Source organism: Artemia sp. Qi Xiang Cuo, chromosome 13, assembly GCF_049724085.1.
Source record: "Artemia sp. Qi Xiang Cuo chromosome 13, ASM4972408v1, whole genome shotgun sequence".
NCBI classification, from domain to species: domain Eukaryota; kingdom Metazoa; phylum Arthropoda; class Branchiopoda; order Anostraca; family Artemiidae; genus Artemia; species Artemia sp. Qi Xiang Cuo.
In genome coordinates, this window is record NC_142806.1 from 33,731,203 (window position 1) to 33,749,767 (window position 18,565).

Below are 18,565 nucleotides of genomic sequence, written 5' to 3' on the forward strand. Positions count from 1 at the left end.
GATATTGCATGTTCCTTTTTTAAAATTAATATATTTCTATTTGAAAAAAAGTATTTATGTTTAAAGTGATTTCTGTTCGTTTTTAACGTAAAAAAAAGTGTTTCCTAAATATGATTACAGCTTGCGCTTTGCTCGACACCCACTCTTTATGCATAAGATCAACTTTTGTGTAGCATTGCTTAGGAAATTATAGGCTTATTAGGTTAATTTCCTTTAGACAATAAAACAGGACTAAACTAAATATTAGGAGGGGTGCCCCCCCCCCTTTTACACAAACAACTGTTATTTGCGATGCAGTACAGTTCCTAAAACTGTTGCTGTGGTGCGATAACGTTTGCCTCTTTCGAAGGACGTTACAACTTTTATTTTCCGTTCAAATCAGCCCTTTCCAAATATAAAGCAATCCCTCGTTATTAAAACCACTACTGGCAAAAAAAAAAAAAAAAAAAAAAAAAAAAAAAAAAAAAAAAAAAAAAAAACTTATACTTTGGTAGAAAAGGGATTGAAATTTTGGCTTTAAGATTCTCAAGCAAGCTCCGTTTGATGGTAGGATTTTCGTCATGATTAAGCCCATATTTGAGGTTTTGAGCATTTCCAAAAATGATGCAGTCCAATTCAATAGAAGCTAATAACTCTTATTGGGTAAACTTTAAATCAATTACTTCTACTTAGAATAAGGATAAAAGGCAGATTCTTTTGATGCAAGCATTGTTACCAAAATTCTGCGTTGTAAAGTTTCAGTTCCTATTAACAATGGTTGGTTTTATCAAACCCTTTTATTAACATAAGCCCCTCGATTAATTTTTGCCAGATGTACTCGAGGAAAAAAAAATACAATGAGAAGAATTTTTTTTTTTTAATCATATACGAGGAAATGACTTTTACTCATAATAACACAAACAGCTCAAATGATTTAAGCATACTGTAGCTTTGATTTTTTTTTTTTTTTTACTTCATTCATTTAATTTGGGAGGGGAATTAATACAGTCTCTACTTCTTGTGGATTTCTTTAAACAACTTCTGCAAGAGGAGTGAGACTTATTGGAACAATGCAGTTTATGGTAGAACTATAATGCAAACGTTTTAAAATAACTTTTATTTTGGGCGTACCTACAGGTACGCCCTTCATCAGAGCTATCGATCAACATGGTATCTCTACAGTAAGTTTGCAAGCGTTGAGTAACAAAAGCCCAGACTAATTTTGCCAAAAGTAATTCCCCAAAAAGTGACCAAAAGATAGCTCAAAAGTGGTCATTCAGATTTTGATGAGATGTAAGTTCTCGTGGTTTTTTTTAATAGTGTTTGTGGTTTTTTCCCCATCTTTTTTATGAGCGTAATAGCTAGTTTTAGCTTCTGGTTTTTTCTTCTTCCTTTTTCTTCCCGTTGATAAAGGCTTCCAGATGTGAAGACGAAATAGACGAAAAGATGTGAAGACCTTTATTACTATTTGGACAAAAGTTTTTTTTTCTAGTGAAGTTCACAGTCTTATTAAAGATTTCACCTGTTTTCTTTTCAAGCTTATTCCTGGGAAAGGAGTGAAAATACGTAAAAAAAACACAAAAATTCTTCTTCGACAAATTTTTGTTTGATGATCCCACGAATTAGTTAAAAGGGTATATCGCTGCCACGCATATATATATATAAAAAAAAAAGAGAAAAAAAAAAAAAAAAAAAAGCAAAACTTCGTACAAGTATTATAATTTAGAAATGTAACACCTCAGATTCAAACATAACTGGATTAAAAAAAACTTTTCCCACTGCAAATAAAGAGAAACTTTGAAACTTAAAATGGACAGAAATTATCTTGACAAATTCATCACCCCCTGCTGTTAACACTGAACTTTGACCAAAGTCGTTCTAAAACATTTTAGAATAGGACAATTTGTATAAATTTGAGTAGTTTATTTTATCTCAAAAGTGGTCATTCAGATTTTGGTATTTAAAACTCTAAAATCTTCGTTTTGATAGTCATTTTCTTTGCATTTATTTGTTAAAACTATATAGTCTTACATTCGTTAAAACGTCATTAAAAAAAAATATTAGAAACATGTAAACTTTAACCCATAATAAATGTAATTTTAAATGAATAACGTCCTGGTGGCATCCCTATTCAAGACAACTCTTTGGACTACCAAGATACATACTGATCGCATTTGAAATTTCAGACCAATCGAGGAGGGTATTAAACACTTGAGTGAAGATAACCTTATTTTACTTCTGTTGGATGTCATAGCATGTCATCCATTTTATTATTAGACAAATCTCCTTTTCTCCTTCCATATAAATTGGATTTTCCGTTTTTTCCATTCCTTTAAATGCCTTGATTTTCAAAGCTTCAAATATGTTGTAATAGATTGGCTTATTCCATTAAAAATTCTCTTTGATATGCTATGACATGAGTGGTATGAGTCACCACGTTAGCTGGCTTAATTGAATACCGGTCATTCAATCCCAATAATGTTGACAAATTGAGCTGCAAAGGATAGTAACTTTTCCCTGACACGTTCGGATCCCCTTCGCCTGCAAATGAGGCGACTTAACCTGGTTTTCCCTGATGTATTTTTGAAGTTTCATGTTGAGATTTTGTGTTGTTTGTGGACCGATAACTAAAGGAATTTTTTATTTTCTATATTACGAGTGATTGTTCCTTAGCCTGACTTAGGTCGGGAAGGCTGTCAACATTGTGGGTCACAGCTTGGTTGAACATATTTCCCAGAGAGAGGAGAAACATAGCAGTGGTCTTCTGTTGCCAGTACATGGCCGATCAAAAATAAGCTAAAGACGTTAGCACATAAGAAGAGGTAGATTTTTGGCGAGTTCTTAGTTACTGTACTAAGCGGGGCTTACTTCACTAAGGTCTAAAAGCTTCGTACGATAATCTATGCTGGAATGTAGTACCCACATTTACCAATTTTGGTAAATGGTAGATCCACACCCTCAATCACTTTCCTGGTTAGTGTGGAAGAAACCGATGAATGTTTTTCATAATACGTAGAATATAATACTAAGCAGCTATGATGACAATAGCTGTTGGCATAAATAGAATAATACGAGTATTTATTTCAGACGATGCAGGGTCATCTGTTTAATTCCTGAGACTAAACATCATTCTGTCTTGAATTAATTCCGTTTATACCAATGCATAGCTCTGTCGTCACAAAACGAACACGTTGTGTCCGTTTTTCAGAACTCGGGAAAATAAATTGACAACATAGGAGTAAAAAGCTTAAAAATCTGAGGTATAGCCAAAGCTGAGGTATAAGAGACAAAAGGAAAACAGGAAAAAAAGAGAACATACTTAGCCCATTCTAAAGGTTGTGCCTTTATGGAGCAATAAAGCTGCCGCAAAACATCCACTAGAAAGTTATCACCGTCATTAAGTCCACTAAGACGTTTGATGAATTGACTGCAGGTCATTTTCTTGGTTAGAGCTCCACCAACCCGGCCATGAAGATCCGCGTTTAAAAGCATCAAGGCACATGTTAAGATGTGAACAGAATCTGGAAGAAATTAACAAAATGAAATATCTAAGCATTCCATTAGTTTTTTCATTAGTTCTAATGAACTAATAAAATAATCGAAGTAGTCTGAATAGAATTCCAAGGAGACAGACTGATTACATATAAGCAAACAAGCCTCCGCTTTCATAGGCAGCGCAATAGCGCTGCCTACGGAATGGGCACAATGTATTTTTTATTTATATTATGTTTTCTTTTATATCAAGGCACTTCGCAGGAAAGGAGGTGTCGAAGAAATTTCAGAAGATGCTGGTACCACTGGAAAATGAAAATTCTAGTGCCCTTTTTAAGAGTCAAAAGTGAACGGAGGGCAACCAGTCCCCCTCCCACGCACCTTTTCCCCAAAGACATCTTATCAAAATTTTGAGATAGCCATCTTGTTCAGCGTAGTTGAAAGATCCAATTACTATGTCTCTGAGGATAACAACACCCCAGAGTCCTTAGAACAAGGGCTATAAGTTACAGAATTCGCCCATTGTTTACATATAGTATTTGTTATTGGTAAAGGGGGGCATGTTTGACTTTTTGTCTCCAAAAAGCCAAGGTCATTCAGGTGCAGCTTTCAGGTAATATCGAGGAGTGTTGAACTAAATCGAAAACACTATGTTTAAGCGGTTTGTCAAAAAGGCGTATCTCATGAATAACTTCCCAGATTATTAAGTGAGAGCTTTCAGGGAGTGATGAGCGGGATGATCAATTAGCCCAAAGGCAATATGTGCATACTACTACTACTGCTGGTACAGCTACTCCTACCACCACCACTGCTACGACTGCTACTGCAAATACTATTTCTATTGCGATCACTGCTAAGGTTGAGGATGTTAAGGTGAAAATTTCAGGACATGTTGAAGGGGAAGTTGAACTCCATTAAAACACACTCAGTACATGCAGGCTGTCAAAAGGGCATATATCAGGAATGTCTTAGGGTATTACGTTAGAATTATCAGGGAATGATGACAGGGATGATCAATTGACGAAAAAGCAATATGTGCACGCTACAACTACTTCTAATTCAAAAAGCAATATGTGCATACCAGTTGTCCAACGTGTACGTGAGAAATAAAACACACGGGAGTTTAACTAAATCAAAACACACACTGTATGCATACAAATTTTCAAAACGACATATCACTAATATCTTAGGAAAGGCTTAGAGTATGAAGTTGAAACTTACAAGGCTTGTCGTGGGGGGATGTTGAATTGGCCAAAAGGTAATATTTGCATGCTACTACCTCTACTTCTACTACTAGTACTACTACTACAGCTACTACTATCACTATTGCTACTACTGCTACTAAAGCTAAGGGTATTAAGGTGAATGATGTTAAGGCATAGTGAATTAAGGCATTGTGAACACACTACGTGCATGCAGGTTGTCAACAAGACACATCAGCAAATCCCCAGGAACTGTCCAGGGCATTAAGTTGAAACTTTCAGTGTGCGTTCAGGGGGATGTTGGAAAAACCAAAGGTGATATGTCCACACTACTACGAATGCTAAAGCTACAAATACAACTATTGTTACTGATGAAACTAAGGGCATTAAGATGAAGCTTTCGGGTTATGTTTAAGGGGACGTTGAACTAAATCAAAACACACTATGAGCATGTAGATTGTCAAACGGGGTACCAGACATATCTCAGGGATGACTTGGAGTATTAAGTTGAAACATTCAGGGTATCCTGAGACAGATTTTGGACTAACAAAAAGGCACCATGTGCATACTACTGATACTGTTACTACGATTACTGCTACTACTACTACGATTACTGCTACTAGTGAGGCCAATGGTATTAGGGTAAAATTTTCTGGGATTGTTTAGGGTGAATTTCACCTAAATCAAAACCCACAGTATGCATGGAGGTTGTCAAAAGAGCATATAAACAATATCTTAGGAACAGCTAAAATTATTAAGTTGAAACTTTCAGGACATATTAAGAGAGACGTTGAACAAACCAAAAGACATTTTAATAGTTTATTTTTATTTAGTTTTACATTCCCTCAACTTTCTTTGAACGTTTCAACTTAATACCCTATTCCATTTCTGAGATATTACATCTAAGCCATTTTGACAACCCGATGCATTTAAACTCTTTTGATTTGGTTCATGAGTATTGTAGTAGTAGGAGCAGTAACAGTAGTATTAGTAGCAGTAATAGTTGTAGTAGTAGTAGCAGCAGTAGTGATAGTAGCAGCAGCAGTCGAAAGTAGTCGTAGTTGCAGTTACAAGTAGTTACAGTTTACAGTCGCATGTAGTCGCAGTTCCACATCACAGCAAAAAGTAATCGCAGTCGAAAGAAGTCGCAGTCGTGAATAGTCTCAGCTGCAGTCACAAATAGTCACAGTAGCAAAAGCAGTTGTAGTAGTAGTAGTAGCATAAGTAATAGTTTTAGAAATAGTAGTTGAAATAGCAGTAGAAGCTGCAGTAGTCCAGGAACTTTCAGTTTAGTACCCACAGCCATTCTTGAGATATTGCTGATAGCGTAGATGCATGTTATTGCTTGGATGCACATAGTGTCTTTTGATTGAGTTCGACATCCAATAACATGCTCTGAAATTTCCAACATAACACCCCTATTTGGTCTTGGGATATTGTTCATACGCCCTTTTGACAATTTGGATATAAATGGTACCTTTAGGTTTAGTTTTACGCCTCCCACAAATATCAATGAAAGTTACTTAATATCCTATTCTTTTCCTAAGACATTGTATCTACGAAATTTTGACAACGTGGATGTACTTTAATTCTTTCAATTTAGTTTCATGAAAGTAATAGCAGCGGTAGTAGTATTAATAGTAACTCTGAGAGTTTCAACTTAATCCTCTCAGCCGTTCCTGGGATATTTCTGATACATCCTTTTGACAACTTGCATGCATATAGTGGGTTTCGATTTAGTTTTACATTCCAATGAACTTTCCCTGACACTTTCAACTTAATACCCTAATCCAATCCTGAGATATCCCACCAGTCCTGAAACGACTGTCATTTTAAAAGCATGGATGCACTTAAACTATTGAATTGGTTCAATAGTAGCAGTATTAGTAGCTTTAATAGTAGTAGCCCTAGTAGTAGTCATAATAATAGTAGTATTAGTAGTAAACGTTATAGTTGTAGTAGTAGCAGTAATTGCAGTAGTAGTATGCACATATTGCCTTTTGGTCAGTTGAACATCTCCCTTAACGTGCATTGCAAGTCTCAACTTAATACTCTAAGCCGTTGCTGAGACATTGATATTGCTGATACACCCTTTTGACAACCTACATACATATACCGTGTTATAATTTTTTTTCAACTTAGTCCATAGCATTCCCTGAAATTTTCCCCTTGATACCCTTAATCTTAGTAGAAGTATCAGTCCTAGTAGAAGCAGCGGTCCTAGTAGAAGTAGTAGCAGCAATATTAGTAGCAGCGTGCACATATTGCCCCTTGGTCACTTGAACATCCATATCATCATTCCCTGAACTTTCTAACTTAATACCTTAAGCCATTCCTGAGATACACCCTTTTCACAACCAGCACGCATACAGCGTTTTTGTTCTAGTTCAACACTCCCCTCAACATTCCCTGACAGCTTCGCCTTACTAGACTACCCTTAGTCTTTTTGAGACCCAGGATTAAACAAGCACCCTTTTCAAATAAAATTCTATATGTAAACAATGGGCGAATTGTATAACTTACACCCCTCGCCCCAAGGCCTGTAGGTGTTCACATCATCGTCAGAAGCATAGTTATTGGACATTTTAAAATTGATGAACAAAAGAACTATCTCAAAACTGTGATCGGCTGTCTGTCGGGGTGGGGAAGCAAAAATGGGCTTGGAAGGGGGGCTGCTTGCCCTCCAGTTACTTCTGAATCTTAAAAAAGCACCAATCAATCAATCAATCAATTTATTAATGCTAAAAACAAAACAATTACAAACGTAAAGTTTATACACGCCCAATAAGCTCAGCCTTTAAAGGGCAAACAAAACAAAATAAGACACTATTTTAAAGCACATAAAAAAAAAAAAACATACTTATAAAAAAAAAAAAGATCAAGAGACATTTATGAAAATAGGGGAATTAAAAGGAAAATTCACAAATAACTGAAAAAAAAATATTTAAACGAAGAAAAGAGATTGAAAATTAGGATTAAATAAAAAAAAAAATAAATAAAAAAAAATCAGAAAAATATATTGAATGAAAAGAAATACAAAAATTTCGATGGGATGCAAAAAAAAAAAAAAGGGGGGAAAAAAGTTACTATACTGGAAAGACCCGGTGAGAAACTGCCTTGGCAGGAAAAAATAGACGGACATCGGAAGCGATAGAGTTCCATGGTAAAAGTGATTGACAAACAGTAAACATCTGACCTGCTGTTGATGATCGTTTAGGTAAAATGAATCTGCGATGAGAGCTATTTAAAAAAGAAGAGTACCTACCTGAACCTGACAGAAAGAAAAACTGCTTCAGAGATGGTGGAAGTGTACCTAGAAAAGCAGAATGTGCTAAATAGAGGTAACTTTTGATCCAGCGGAGCTATTCCGGTATCATTATAAAGATCAGAGGAAGGGTAAAAACGAGGTAGAACAAAAGTAGCCTTCACTGCCCTATTTTGGGCTCTTTGAAGTGAGCAGAGAAGAGATTTATTAGTACTACCCCAGACAGAACAGTAATAAGAAAGGTAAGGAAAAATAAAAGCATAATAAAGAGGAAGCATAATATCTAGGGAAAGAAATGAGTTAACCCTGTATAACATTGAAGATTGGCGGAGGACAGGGGAACAGGTATGAGTTATATGGGGTTTAAAAGAAAGAAAACAGTCAAGATACACACCAAGAAATTTCACTATAGTAGCTTGCGGTATAATATCATTCCCATAAGTCAGGATGGTTGGCTCCCTTGCGTCTCTCATACGATAAGGAGTCCTGAAGTATACAATGGCACTTTTTTGGCTGTTGAGAGTCATACCATTTGACCAGCACAAATCTTTTACTTTATCAAGAAGACCTTGAGCTAGGGAAGTGGCAGATGGCAGGTCCACTGCAGTAATGAAAAAGTTACTCCCATAAGCAAAAATAAGAGAGTTCACGAGGGAATGGAGAACATCAAAAAGATCATTAATATATATTAAAGACAAAAGTTGTCTAAGCGGAGAATCCGGAGGGACAGCTTTCAAAATAGGCAAGGTAGAGGAAGAAGTACCATTAACCGAAACATACTGAGATCTCCCTGAGAGGTAAGACCTAAAATATTCAAGTGGGACTCCATGTACTCCAAATGAAGATAATTTAGATAATTTTGAACCAGAGCTTTTAATTTCCAATCTAATTAGCCTCCTCCGAATTTTCTGCGACAACACCTTCCATACACAGTGCCTTGGTTAACAAAAAAGGAAAAAAATAAGACTGTGGGGGGGGGGTATGTCATCCCCGGAAGCAAATTTATTTGACGTTTGGTCTATTTTGAACAAAATAGTCATCTCACAATTTTGATTTGACGTCTTTGGGGGGGGGGGGCTAAAAAGAAAAAGGAGCCGGTTTCCCGCTGATCACTTTTTAGTCATAAAAAGGGCAGTAGAAATTTCAATTTCCAGTCTAATGGGTCCCGTCCAGATATTCTATGCCACCCTTTCCCTATGAAGTGGTTCTGGAAAAAATAAATAATACATTGAAGCCTTATGGCTCTTTACTATAAGCAACGCTTCAGAGTTGCCGCTGATGAGGATGATACTGGAATAAAAACTACCCAGTCTTTGTCCTGCATGTACATTTTTTTTATAAGCTTCAGAATAAGCACAATTCTAGAACTGAAACTACATATTTACCATACTCAAAATCTGTGAAGTCAGATTTTTACTAGCTTTAAAATTCCATTTTGAAGTCATCTAAATTATAAAGTTTACTAATCAATGCAGACGAGTCTGAAAAACCAAGAGACTCGTAAATTCAATGAGTCTTCGAAATTCTGCTGAACTTTAGAAGAACAAATATCATTAAATAGGGGGAAAACATGTTTGTAGAGATACTTCCTTGCTCCAGAGATTTGTTTTTATCTGTGAAAACCACTAAGGGAATCGCAAGGAAAATCAAACTTAATTTTACACATGTTTTTTCTAACAACGTCTGCCACAACAATTTAGTTCCAGACGGAGATGACAGTGGCTGTTGTTTTTTTAATAGGACAATTTTGAACTAGGTCGACCTAAGACTGAATATTGTGCGGTTTTACTTTCTGTACAACAGATCAGGATTCAGAATAGATGCTAAATTAAAGGTTCGTGATTATAAAATTTTTTATTTTTATCAATATTTGTTTGTCAAGTTAAATATTGATTTAATTCAAATTAGAAATAAATTATCTCTGAACCAGAAACTTAAAAACTGAGTGCAAAGTCAAACTCAAATAACTACAGATTCAATTCAAGTAGTTTGATTGCTGATGTTTAATTGTATTTTAATGATTGTGTAAAACCAGCTCTTTACTGAAGCTTATAAAAATTTAAGTGATATGCTAACTAATAGCCAAAACAGCATATCACTGCGGAAAGATAATTTTTGTCAAACAGTTCGTGGTAACAAACTGTAAGTAAGGAGCGACTCAGTTCAATGGTTACCAGAACTCTAGGAAACGAAATTTTGATTTCTACAGATATATCACAAGAATCCGATTCTTGTGCTGATTTATAATATACTAGTTTCATCAAGTTTAGTCTTACCTATCGAGAGGTACGCGCCTTAGACAATTCACCTGATTTTCAAAAAAAATGGGGGAAACACCCCCTAAAAAGTCATAAAATCTTAATGAAAATCACACCATCAGATTCAGTGAATCAGAAAACTTTAGTGTAGAGGTTTCAAGCTCCTATCTGCAAAAATGTAGAAATTGGTATTTTTGCCAGAAGAAAGATCACGGATGCGTATTTATTGTTTCTTTTTTTTTTTTTTTTCAGGGGTGATCGTATCGACCCAGTGGTCCGAGAATATCGATGGAGGGCGCATTCGAACGGAAATTAAAAGTTCTAGTGCCCTTTTTCAGTGACCAAAAAAATGGAGGGCAACTAGGCCCCCTCCCACACACATTTTTTTTCCCAAAGTCACCGGATCAAAATTTTGAGATAGCCATTTTGTTCAACATGGTCGAAAATACTATAAATATGTCTTTTAGGATGACTTAATCCCCCAAAGCCCCCGGGGGGAGGGCTGGAAGTTATGAACTTTACCCAATGTTTACATATAGTATTGGTTATTGGGAAGTAGACAGACGTTTTAAAGGGGGATTTTTCTGGTAGTGGGGGGCGGGGGGTCGGGGGTTATGTGGGAGGATCTTTCCATGGGGGAAGTTTTCACTGGGGGAAGGGACATTGCTATGAAGGGGGCGTCGGATTTCCCAGAATTATTTAAAAAAGATCAGAAATAAAATAAGAAAACAAGGTTTTCAACTGGAAGTAACGTGCAACATTCAAACTCAAGAGAACAGAAAATATTACGAATATGATTGGGTTCGCCCCCTAGTCAATCAATATCTTGCTCTTTAAGCCAAAGATTTTTTTTGTACTTTCATAAGAGCTATTTATCAAGGAGGCACACTTGTGCCTCTTTAGAGAGGCGACCCACTACAATGTTAAGCGATTTCCGGTCCTAGCGGTCGCAGAGAGACGGTGGTGATTGCATTTTGTAGCCTAAGCTCAAACTAAGAAACATACAAAATTTCACCCCCCTCCGACTTTATCTTCATGGGGGAAAGTGGGCCGGAAGTTTCGACCCTCCCACCACAGCCCCCCTTTAACGTTGTCTGAATTTAGAGGATAAGCTTTCCTAGAGCCTGGAAGCTGATCCTAAAAATTTCAGCTCAATCCCATCACTCCTTCCCTGTTTTCCAAAAACCAAATATAGCCACTTAATGTTCATCAAATTATTATTTTTTTTCAGCCATGCCTACAGGCCGCAGTTGACAACAGATCCGGATGAATGAGGACTCAGTTGAGCTAGAACTTAACCTCTTAGGGTCTTTTGATTTTCTCAGACAGAAAAAATTATCCCCCGAATTTACATTTACGAAAAACCTCGTTTTCATGTTAATTTAGGCATGCCGCCAAAAGCTTGCATCGGCATTCGTCTCGGAACTACATCATTCAGTGAGGAATATCAAGAGATTTTAATGACGCAAGTCGATAAAATCTGCTGTCTCGTCTGATGAAAATAAGTTTTTTTTAGGAAAGTAAAGAATGAAGTTGGAACTTAAAACGAACAAAAATTATTACTTCACAGCCTATCGAGGAGTCACACTTGTGCCTCTTTAAAGAGGCGACCCACCACAGCGATTTCTGGTCCTAGAGGTTGCAGAGAGACGGCGGTGATCGCTTTTTGTAGCCTAAGCTCAAACTAAGAAACATGCAAAATGTCACCCCCCCTCTGACTTTATCTTCATGGGGGAAAGTGGGCCGGAAGTTTCGACCCTCCCACCACAGCCCCCCTTTAACGTTGTCCGATCGGGCTGAAACTTTAGCGTAAAGAGCGAGGCGTTGAGGAGGGGACAACCCCTTTCATATACCGAATAATTTCTGTTCGTTTTAAGTTTTAATGTCGCTCCTTACTTTCAGTTTAAAAAACTTTTTATTATTTAAAGGCTGCAAAAGCGGGGGTTTGGGGGGCGGCAGCCCCCAACTGTACCTTCTAATCCCTGTACGTTTTAAGGTTCGAACTTGTGACTCAGCCTCTTTAACTCTTTAGAAAACGTAGTTTTTTTTTCAAATAATTCTAATTAACGGCCTTTGTGATTAAGGGGTCATTTTTAAATAATTGGAACAACATTTAAACTTTACGCTAGAGAGCGAGGTATTGACTAGGAGGTGGATACCCTAATATACGTATTAAAAACATATTAGTACAGAAATTCATTACGTAAGTTAATTCGTAAGTTAAGTATATTTATTACTAATAAAAACAAAAATAACATGTTCGTAAATAAAATTTAATAGCTTTCGAGAAAGCCATTTAACCGAATAAAAGTAAAATTAATGTGCAAATTTTGTTTGAATTATTCATGAACGGTGAGCCAAAATCAAAACCTGCATTAATTAAAAAACATTATTCAAAAATTAAACAAAAAAACAACAAGTTTTTTTTTTACTAAAAGTAAGGAGCGACATTAAAACTTAAAAGGAACAGAAATTATTCTGTATATGGAACGGGCTGTCCCCTCCTCAGCGCCTCGCTCTCTACGCTAAACTTTGACTTTGTCTCGCAACTTTATTTTTTAAAACAATAAAAACTTTAGCGTAAATAGCGAGGCACTGAGGAGGGGACAGCTCCTTCCATATACGAAATAATTTCTGTTCGTTTTAAGTTTTAATGTTGCTCCTTACTTTCAGTTAAAAAAAAACTTGTTTTTTAAGTGATTGGAGGGCAACTAGCCCCCCCCCCCCACGCCCATCTTTCCCCCAAACTCATCCAATCGAAATTGTGAGATAGCCATTTTGTTCAGAGTAGTTGATTTGAACATATGAAATGGGTTTTTAAGGAGGGCACTCCCCCACAACCCTCAGGGCAATGGTTTTAAGTTCTTAACCGGAGGCATATAATGTTTTTATTGAAGATGTTGTAGCAGAAACTTCAAAACAGGCTCATTCGATTTGAAATTCAAAGGGTCATTGCCCTTTTTAAAAGTCGAAAGTGATTGGAGAGTAACTAGCCCCCCCACGCCCATCATTCCCCCAAACACATCCAATCAAAATTGTGAGATAGCCATTTTGTTCAGCATAGTTAATTTTCAGATGGAAAATATTTTTTTGAGTTTAATATACATATACTGATATTTAGTAATCAAAATGTTAAAATTATTTGATTTATTAAAGTTATAAAAGTAAAAACATTTATATTTTTTTCAGTAAAGTGCAAATTTTGTTTTGGCCTTGGGAAGGAATATGGGCTTTGCTCCAAACTTTTGTTATTTTTTTCTCGTTTTTAGATTGAATCGGTTATTTATTGTAATTTCTGTTGGTTTTGGGTTTCATTTATTTATCGATGCTGATTTGTGGTAGTTTCGAGCTTGGTAGATTATTTTATTTTATTTTTGCTCATATTTTGTTTAATGGAGTTCTTTACTTTCCTTTGAAAAACTTATTTTGTGGAAAAAGTTTTTTTAATTAATTACTTAAAGAGGGGAAGAGAAATTAAAATTTCAGTTCGAAGCAATCCATTCTCAATATTCTATAGACAACAGATCAACAGATACGATCACGCCTGGGAAGATAAAACCAGCAAATAAACATGGATCTGTGAATTTTTCATCTCTTTGAGAAAAATCAAAACTGAATTTAAGAAAAATTATAAATAAAGTGAAACTTTTGATCTTCATGGAAAATAATCACAATCATAGTATTACTTTTTCTATCTTCCATTTAAAAATTTAGAATAGAACTTTAAATTTCTTTATGTCTCTGGGGAACTTAAAACTGACTTGGAAGCTTTTTCTTTTATCTGGTGAAATTAAAATTGAATTATGTTCTTTTGTAAAATTCAGAAGAGAACTTGAACTTTTCTTCACTTTGTTGAGAAAATTTTAAATTGAACTAAAACTTTTTATCTTCCGGGAAAATATTCACAAGTATGGTATTACTTTATCTATCTTCCACCTAAAAATTTAGAATTGAACTTTAAATTTCAGTATTTCTTTGTGAAATAAAGAACTGAAGTGGAAGATTTTTATTTTCTCTGAAGAAATTAGAATTGAATTGTGTTCTTTGGTAAAATTCAGAGGATAACTTGAAGTTTTCTTCTCTTAGTTGAGAAAATTTAAAAGTGAAGTAGAACTTTTTATCCTCCGTGAAAATATTCAAAAGTATGGTATTACTTTATCTATCTTCCACCGAAAAATTTAGAATTGAACTTTAAATTTCTTTATGTCTTGGTGAACTTAAAACTGACGTGGAAGCTTTTTATTTTTTCTGGAGAAATTGGAATTGAATTGTGTTCTTTGGTAAAATTCAGAAGAGACCTTGAACTTTTTTATCTTCTGTGAAAAATTTGGAACAGCATTTTAAATTTTTCATCCCTTTGAGTCAGATGTGAACTGAAGTGGAAATTTTTATATTATTTGTAAAAATAGAAATGATCAAACACTAATTTCTTTTTCATTCAGAAAATGCAAAAGAGAACTGGAAATTTTCTTCACTTTATTGATAAACTTTAAAATTGAAGTAGAACTTTTTATCTTCCGTGAAAATATTCATAAGTATGGTATTACTTTTTCTATCTTCCACCGAAAAATTTAGAATTGAACTTTAAATTTCTTTATGTCTTTGTGAAATAGACAACTGAAGTGGAAGAATTTTATTTTCTCTGGAGAAATTAGAATTGAATTATGTTCTTTGGTAAAATTCAGAAGAGAACTTGAACTTTTCTATCTTCTATGAAAAATTTGGAACAGTATTTAAAATTTTTTCATCTCTTTGAGAAAAATCTGAACTGAAGTGGAAACTTTTTATATTATTTTAGGGAAATAGAATTGATCAATAACTTATTTAATTTTCATTGAGAAAATTCAGAATCGAAGATGAACTTTTCTTCTTTCGGGAAAATATTTGGAACAGAACTTTACATTTTGTCATCTCTTTGATAAAAGTCGGAAGTTAATTTACGAAAACTTAGAATTAAAGCGAAACTTTTTATCTTCATAGAAAATAATTACAATCCTAGTATAACTTTTCCTATCTTCTATGGAAAAATTTAGAAGTGAACTTTAAATTTGTTATGTATTGGTGAACTTAAAACTGAAGTGGAAGCTTTTTATTTTCTCTGGAGAAATTAGATTTGAATTATGTTCTTTGCTAAAATTCAGAAGAGAATTTGAACTTTTCTATCTTCTAAGAAAAATTTGGAACAGTATTTTAAATTTTTTCATCTCTGAGAAAAATCTGAACTGAAGTGGAAACTTTTTATGTTATTTTGGGGAAATAGAATTGATCAATAACTTATCTCATTTTCATTGAGAAAATTCAGAATCGAAGTTGAACTTTTCTTCTTCTGGGAAAATATTTGGAACAGAACTTTAAATTTGACTCTTTTGAGAAAAGTCGGAATTGAATTTAAGAAAATTTAGAATTAAAGTGAAACTTTTTATCTTCATGGAAAATAATCACAATCATAGTATAACTTTTCCTATCTTCTGCGGAAAAATTTAGAAGTGAACTTTAAATTTTTTATGTCTTGGTGAACTTAAAACTGAAGTGGAAGCTTTTTATTTTCTCTGGTGAAATTAGAATTGAATTGTCTTCTTTGGTAAAATTCAGAAGAGAACTTGAACTTTTCTATTTTCTATGAAAAATTGAGCCAGCTAGTAGTATCTTTATCTCTAAAATTCTTTTTCTTACATCTCTGACCTTTTTAATTGATATTTTGAACGTTTGACGTTCTAGCATACCCTAAAAATAATGAACACTTAACAAAATAATGCATAAGATATTTTTAATGAAATAACGACATGTAGAATATTAATATAAAAATATGTTAAATACACTATTATACATTATTAGTACACTTGCGCGTCACTTTCCGTCAATTCATCTTTATATTCATTGATGATATTGTCTGCTAATGTCCTTTTTATTCTGCCTGCGATTTCACTGTCTATTGTCACATTATTTTTACATAGATAGCAGTTTTAACACATTGACAAGATATGATTTATGATGTTGGTGCAGCTGTATGCATGTCTTCTTTTTCCCTTTGCTTTCATTCGAATGCTAACACCGGAAAGATAGCGATAGGATCTATCAACGGCTAACATGCTACCAGAACCATTAGCTAGAAGTTGTCCCCGATCATCGACAATTATTTTTAAGTTTGCATTCTCTTTGAGTACTAATTTCTCTGGTAATTTTACTCTCGCATATCCACTGTTTACACGATTGAAATTCTTGGGTACTCTAAAGAAATCTAACTTCTCGCTGTCATGACAACGCATGCATACATTTCCAATAGTGTTACCACTTGCACTCGTTTCATAGTTCAGGTATTTCTCCTTGTCAGCATTCAATACGACGATGATTTTATCATGTGCACATACTTTCGTCGAATAATTCATCTTCACTTTTTACAGATATGAATTTTGTGTTTATCCTTCCACTGCGTAAAAAATACTGATTTAATGCATACAATAAACTATGTAGTGTCGATAACCTGCCATAGAGTACCAGTGGGAAAGTTGCGTCGTGTCTATGAACAAGCACAGAGTACGATTGGTAGAGCCGTAAGCATATTTCATGCCATTTTAAGATATGTAAAAAAATACTGTAAAATGGGTTTTGGAATGACATTAAGAAAAGAACTTGTTGTGAAATGCCCTTAGAAAAGTATTGCTTGGTGTTGGAGCATTCAAAAAGGCAGTATAGTAAAGTTGTGGGTGAAAAGGATGGGTACTTCAACTTGTAAAATGGGTTTAGGAAGGACATTAAGAAAAGAAATTGTTCTGAAATGCCTTTTGAAATGTATTGCTTGGTGTTGGAGCATTCAAAAAAACTGTAAAGTAAAGTTGTGGGTGAAAAGGATGGGTACTTCAACTTGTAAAATGGGTTTAGGAATGACATTAAGAAAATAACTTGTTATGAAATGCCCTTTGAAAAGTATTGCTTGGTGTTGAGCCATTCAAAAAGGCAGTATAGTAAAGTTGTGTGTGAAAAGGATGGGTACTTCAATTTGTAAAATGGGTTTAGGAAGGACATTAAGAAAAGAACTTGTTGTGAAATGCACAGAAAAGTATTGCTTGGTGTCGGGGCATTCAAAAAGCTGTAAAGTAAAGTTGTGGGTGTAAAGGATGGGTACTTCAACTTGGAAAATGGGTTTAGGAAGGACATTAAGAAAAGAAATTGTTCTGAAATGTCCTTTGAAAAGTATTGCTTGGTGTTGGAGCATTAAAAAAGCTGTAAAGTAAAGTTTTGGATGAAAAGGATAGGTACTTCAACTTGTAAAAAGGGTTTAGGAAGGACATTAAGAAAAGAACTTGTTGTGAAATGCCTTTTGAAAGGTATTGCTTGGTGATGAGGCATTCAAAAAAGCTGTAAAGTAAAGTTGTGGGTGAAAAGGATGGGTACTTCAATTTGTAAAATGGGTTTAGGAAGGACATTAAGAAAAGAACTTGTTCTGAAATGCCCTTTGAAAAGTATTGCTTGGTGTTGGAGCATTCAAAAAAGCTGTAAAGTAAAGTTTTGGATGAAAAGGATGGGTACTTCAATTTGTAAAATGGGTTTAGGAAGGACATTAAGAAAAGAACTTGTTGTGAAATGCCTTTTGAAAGGTATTGCTTGATGATGAGGCATTCAAAAAAGGCAGTATAGTGAAGTTGTGGGTGAAAAGGATGGGTACTTGAACTTTTAAAATGGGTTTAGGAATGACATTAATAAAACAACTTGTTCTGAAATATCTTATGAAAAGTATTGCTTGGTGTTGGGGCATTCAAAAGCTATAAAGTAAAGTTGTGGATGAAAAGGATGGATTCTTCAACTTGTAAAGTGGGGTTTAGGAAGGACATTAAGAAATGAACTTGTTGTGAAATGCCTTTTGAAAGGTATTGCTTGGTGATGAGGCATTCAAAAAAGCTGTAAAGTAAAGTTTTGGATGAAAAGGATGTGTACTTCAATTTGTAAAATGGGTTTAGGAAGGAAATTAAGAAAAGAACTTGTTCTGAAATGCCTTTTGAAAAGTATTGCTTGGTGTTGGGACATTCAAGAGCTGTAAAGTAAAGTTGTGGTGAAAAGGATGGATGCTTCAACTTGTAAAATGGGTTTAGGAAGGACATTATGAAAAGAACTTGTTGTGAAATGCCTTTTGAAAAGTATTGCTTGGTGTTGGAGCATTCAAAAAGCTGTAAAGTAAAGTTGTGGATGAAAAGGATGGATGCTTCAACTTGTAAAATGGGGTTTAGGAAGGACATTAAGAAATGAACTTGTTGTGAAATGCCCATTCTATGAAAAATTGAGCCTGCTAGCAGTATCTTTATCTCTAAAATTCTTTTTCTTACATCTCAGACCTTTTTAATTGATATTCTGAACGTTTGACGTTCTAGCATATC

At 34.7% G+C, this 18,565-nt stretch overlaps 1 protein-coding gene across 1 annotated transcript in view; it reads right to left on the bottom strand.

The window, feature by feature from the left end:
- Positions 1-18,565, bottom strand: part of LOC148945217 (uncharacterized) — a 221,612-nt gene that overhangs the window by 60,937 nt on the left and 142,110 nt on the right. Inside the window, exon 10 of the mRNA XM_089099108.1 lies at positions 3,299-3,500. Within this exon, the coding sequence (XP_088955234.1) occupies positions 3,299-3,500 (202 nt within the window). The remainder of the gene's footprint in view (positions 1-3,298; positions 3,501-18,565) is intronic.